Source organism: Sinocyclocheilus grahami, unplaced genomic scaffold (assembly GCF_001515645.1).
Source record: "Sinocyclocheilus grahami isolate Dianchi unplaced genomic scaffold, SAMN03320097.WGS_v1.1 scaffold1005.1, whole genome shotgun sequence".
Classification (NCBI taxonomy): Eukaryota; Metazoa; Chordata; class Actinopteri; order Cypriniformes; family Cyprinidae; genus Sinocyclocheilus; species Sinocyclocheilus grahami.
The window spans coordinates 382,114-387,949 of NW_015506184.1; the positions used below are offsets into that span (position 1 = coordinate 382,114).

Genomic DNA, 5,836 nt, shown 5'->3' on the forward strand with positions numbered 1-5,836 from the left:
GTTAATACTGAATGTTTAACATTATATTCATTGCATACATATACTTCGTAGACATCCTTAATCTCTAATAACTCCATTCTGCTGTCTGTTGTTCTGTTGTCGGTGTTTCATTGTCTGAATATGGCACTTATCACATGCTGTGTGGTATCGGCATTTGGTATTGGGTGCATTTTAACCAGTACAGGAGCTCAGTATCGGTGCATCCCTAATATATATATATATATATATATATATATATATATATATACATACAGGGTGCGATTTGTGAAAAAAGCAGAGGGGGAGATGCTTTTGAAAACTTTTTTCTCTCTCCATAGGTGGATAAGGGTAAGGCTGTAGCCTAAGTAATCTAATACTAGTGTAATCTGTTAATCATACACATCATAAACCTGTCTTTTTAGGCAAGTACCATATAATGGGTGTCATGTCATGAAATGTTTTTAATACTACGGGAACTGTATTTAACGTGACAATCTATTAAAAACATTGTAAGTTAGGCCTATTAATTGTAATGATTTCATTTCCACGGTTATTCAAGCAAAGAATAAATTATATAGAGAAAGCGAGCAAAGAACACAGTGTCAACGGAGCTTTTTGAAACTCTAAATCAGTTAAACCATTGAGTTTCGAAGCGCTCCAATCGGATCGCGGATCGCAAATCATTTGAGTAAAATCGGGACCTCGAAGCGAGATTGCGGGATGTTTTTATCCCCAACGGGGATATATATAAAAGGTATATTCAGGTGTTCTGGGTGCACGTAAATACTTTCCACAAAAGACGACATACTTCTTTATAGCAACCTCTTTTAAAACATAAATTGGGCTGGAGTGTTTGCAGGTGTAATACACTTACACCAAGTGTACTTAAGCAGCAGTTTTCAGACTCTAAGGAGTCTGGTGCTGAGGGAGGAACAAGCCGTTCCCTGCAATGAAATTCCTTAGGTGACATTTAAATGCAGAAGATGACAAATGTAGGGTCATTTTGCTGTCAGTTTTAAGCGAAAGTAGCTTAGCGGTTATAAAGGAAGGCAGTGTCGCAGGGTTTGAGGCTGTGCAGAGATCTCCAGTCACCATTGTGTAGTCATAGGCCTATGATTCCCTTTGGATAAAAGGTGTCCGCTCGGTGACATGTGATTATAGGAGTGCCAAGCTAGCTGTCTGGGAACAGCTTTGATCGGTTCTGGATCCGTTTGCATGATTTAAAGAGCGTGTGAAAGCAGCTAACCTGTCATGGCAGTGTTGGCAGGGCTGCAGTTGGCCTCATCTTCCCCGGTTTTGCAGTCTTCCTGTCCATCACAGAGCCATTTGACTGAGATACAGAGATGATTCAGGCATTGGAACTGATCCTCGGAGCAGTGGCTCTCACAGCCTCTCTGAAAGCACACGTACAGGATATCAGAACTCTATCAGGATCCAGATGAATGATGTTTAGCAATTGATGAATGTGGTGCTTGAAACCTCGTCAGAGTTATCGGTGCAGTCGAAGTCACCGTCGCAGCGGAAGCGAGAGGAGATGCACTCTCCGTTGGCACAGATGAAATTTTTTGAGTTGCATGTTACTGGCTCTGAAAAGAGAAGAGAGAAAGACATGGATGGATTCAGAATTTGGACTTCTCTTACTATTGGAAGCAAGGACTGTGAAAGCGAAATAAGCTTTTGGCAGCAGTAAGACAAACAAACAAATGGCTAAATGTTTTTTTTTTGTATTGTTATGAACAGAACGACATATCCAGACATTCTTAGGTACGATCTGCCAGGAAGCCTAAGAAATGCCATGGAGTGCAAGTAAATAAGAAAAAGATGAAAAAGACAGAATTGGTAAACGAACAACAGAAATAAAAGGCAAACAAACAAGACAAATAAAAAATGTGTATGGAATAACTAAAGAAAATCAGACATACAGAACAAATAAGTAAGCACAACAAGTGAACAGATGATTGACAGAAAACCAACAGAACAGTAAATAACCAAGCAAACAAAAAGACAGAGAATTAACAAACAAATGAAATAAACAAAAAAAGAAATAAACAACTGAAAGATTAAAGAACAAAAGAAAGACAGACAGAATGAGCAAATGAATTAGAGAAAAAAACACATACAAAGAGACAGAATGAAAGAACTCAAAAGAAAGAGCAAGCACAAGACAGACAAAATGAGAGAATAAATAAACAAACAAACAAAAAAAAGGAAAAACAAGTAAATAAACAAAAGAAAAACAAATAAAATGAGTTTTAAAAACAGAACTAAAAGACAGAAAGAATAAGTGACAATTAACTAACACACACACAAACAAATTAAAAGCGAGTTAATGAGAAAAACTAAAGAAAGTGAATGAGAAAACAAATGAAAGACTGAACAAAGGAAAGATCCAAAGTAGTAAGAAATGAACAAACAAACAATACAAACGTAAGAAGAAAAAAAAGAACAGGTGTTTCTACCACAACATCTAGGAGTGACAGTAAACTTGACATCATTCTCTTTTTGACTGTTGTCAGTCGGTCTCTATTTTTTCGAGCTACAGAAGATTACCCAACTGTGACGACTTCCCCTGCTGAGAAAGGTCCATGGAAGATACAGACAAAATAAACAAAGATATTAAAAGCAAGAAAAATAAATGATGTGTGAAAATAAATGATAAATTAAAATAAATGTTGTGATGTAGATCAGTGAGGGATCCGTGAGCTCACTTTTAATTGAAAGAGATGGAGAGACTGATAGCGAAAGAATGAGAGAGGGGGAAAAAAAGTGGTAGGGAGACTGACTGCGCATAAAATCACAGCTTATGAAATCTACAAGTCTGACGTGACAGCTGGGAAACCTTCAAGACAATGTTGATCTTTAGTAAATAATGCTGAGCCAACAGCTGCGTTAAACTGGCACTGATTTGTTTTGAGTAGGTTGTGTACCATCACATGTTTCAGACAAATGCCAACTAGTAGGTTCAAGCGCAACTTCAAAGGAAAGGAGGTGGAAAAGAAAGAAAGAAAGAAAGAAAAAGGAAAAATACAGGAAAATGGAAAGTACACGAAAACTCACAGGAACATTTTAAGTAAAAGGAAATAATAGAAAAACTGAGGGGGAAGGCAATGGGAAAAGGGTAAATGGCAGGACGAGGAAGAGAAAAAAGGCAAGGGAAAGAGGGAGAGGAAAAGGACAGAGAAGGAAAAAGGAAGAAAATGAAAAGCAAAAACAAAGAAAAATACATGCAAAGTAAAAGGAAGGAAGGAAAAAAACAGGCAAAAGGGAAGGGGAACAGAATTAACACTAGGAAGATGAAGAGGAATGGGATGGGAAAGAAGAACAGGAAATGAAAGGAAAAAAAGGAAGAAAATCAAAGTAAGGCAAAAGGAAAATCAAAGGAAATAGACAAAGGAAAACAGGTTAAATATGGGGAAAATGATGAATGGGAGTATGAGGAAAGGGAAGGGAAAGAGGAATAGGAAAGAAGGGAAAAGGAAGAAAATGAACAACAAAGGAAATGAAAAGTAAAGCAAAAGGAAGTGAAGGAAAACAAGAGGGTTTTCGTGAAGGGAAACAGGAAAGGGAAGGAAAAAAGAAGAAAATCAAATGCAAAGTAAAAGGAAGTACTGCAAAAGAAAACAGGTTAAAGAAGGGAAAGATGAATGGGAGGAAGAGGAAAGTTAATGGAAAGAGGAATCAGAAAGAAAAGAAAAAAGATCAAAATTAAAAGTAAAACAAAACGAAAGGAAGGAAAAAACGAAGGAAATGAAAAGTAAAGTAAAAGGAAGTAAAGGAAAACCAGAGGGGAAAGGGAGGGGGAAAAGGATAAACACTAGGAAGACAAATGGGAAGGGAAGGAGGAAAAGGAAATGGATAGAAGTAAAACAAAACAAAAGGAAAAACAAAGTAAAAGACATAAAGTAAAAACAGACAGGAAAGAAAAGGAGAAACAATAGGGAACAGGAAGTGGAAAAAGAAAGTAAAGAAGTATCACTGAGGTGGAAATTATGCCATTGTGCTCTGCTTTCTGCTGCAAGCACAAGTCTGGCTTACATCATGATCACATTTTGAATAAATGATGGCAGTGGCTCTGTAATCTAGTAAATAAATGGTCCGCGCTCACGCCACAGCACAGAGGAAAAACAAAGCAACATACATGGCCGTTTATCACGGGCTCTGATGCCTGGAGCAACAGGACCGCTGCCATTAAAACCAAATTGCAGATCAGTGTGAGAGATCGATTCTGCCATTCAGTGGGACACTTTCTCCGTTAACTGTCAATCAATGTCACAGGGCTGACAAAAAACATACAGCTGCACTCCAGCGGACAGTAGTTAGCAACATCCCGAAAAGACAGGGTAAATACCTGTCTGCATTTCAGGGAAATTTATATAATCACTACTTGGGCAACACATCAACTTCCAGAGCAATCAACGACCAATCTCATTCTCATTGTGTGTTTCACTCTCCTTTGAAAGTGTGAAGCTAGAGGCTGAAGACACAGCTGAAGTGTGATGAGATCCACTGGGCTTCTGGAGAACTTGTTCTGTGTCTATATAATGACTCAGCCATCAGGGGAAAAATAGGGAATAAATATGGAGATTTGAGACAACAGTCACACACACAGAGTGATGAAGCACGTTTGGACACTGTTTGAGACCCATGTGCTCTTTAGAAGAAAAAGATGGCTCAGTGTCACACACTTACGCACCAGCGTTAGCTTGTAAATCCCTCTCTGAGGATTCAACATCTATGTGGCACACACTGCGGAGTGTGATATCAATTCGTTTTTTGTTCTTTTTTTTTTTTTTAGAAACCCTGCTGTGCCTGTATGTCTAGTAGTGTTAAGAGCCAAGTGTGATAAGAGGAACATATGAAAGCTGAATGTACTTAAATGTCAAAGCATTCAGATGACAAAAGAGACAAGAAGATTAGAGCATGATTACAGGATTAAACTACTGTAAACAACGCAGAGCACATTGAAACTAAACTAAACAACACAGAAAACTGAAACTAAACTAAATAATGAAACACGGCACAATTAAACTACACACGACATAATGAAACCAAACAAAACAACAAAGCAAAGCACAAAGTAACTAAACAACAAAATACAGCCCAATGAATCTAAACGCAAGGAAACTAAACAACAAAATATGGCATAAACTAAATAACAAAACAGAACACCATGAAACTATAAATAACACAATGAAGTGACGTAAACTAAACAACAAAACAGCACAATGAAACTAAACGACAAAATGCACAATGAAACTAAAAACAACAACAAAACTAAAAAACAACAACAACAGCATAATGAAACTAAACAATGCAGGGCAATGAAACTAAACTAAACAACATCACAATAAAATGAAACAAAAGTAACTAGACAACACAGCACAGCACAGTGAAACTAAACAAAACTAAACCAAACAAAAGAAACAGCACAATTAAACTGAACAAATATAAATAACGGCACAAATATAACTAAACAATGAAGCACAACTGAACTAAACAAAACTAAACCTAAACAAAACAACACAAAGCAGCACAATGAAACTAAACTAAATAACATCACAATAAAACTAAACAAAATGAAACAAAAGTAACTAAACAACACAGTGACACTAAACAAAACTAAACCAAACAAATGAAACGGTACAATTAAACTTAACTGTACTAAAATAAATAAGAGCACAATAAAACTAAACAATGCAGCACAACTGAACTAAACAAAACTAAGCCAATATAAACTAAACACAAAACAGCACAATGAAATTAAGCAATGCAGCACTACGAAACAAAACAAAAAAATAAACCACAATAAAATGAAACTAAATAACAGCACAATAAAATTAAACTAAACTACAAAAAA

The 5,836-nt window shown here is 36.6% G+C and overlaps 1 protein-coding gene across 1 annotated transcript in view; it reads right to left on the bottom strand.

Annotated features, from left to right (window-relative positions):
• The window catches only part of LOC107565495 (low-density lipoprotein receptor-related protein 1B-like), a gene marked incomplete at its 5' end in the record, with an annotated part of 57,686 nt that extends 56,121 nt beyond the window's left edge, over nucleotides 1-1,565 (bottom strand). The window contains 2 exons of the mRNA XM_016250734.1: nucleotides 1,226-1,373; nucleotides 1,459-1,565. Coding sequence (XP_016106220.1) covers nucleotides 1,226-1,373; nucleotides 1,459-1,565 — 255 coding nt within the window. The remainder of the gene's footprint in view (nucleotides 1-1,225; nucleotides 1,374-1,458) is intronic.
• Between the last annotated feature and the right edge of the window lie 4,271 nt (nucleotides 1,566-5,836).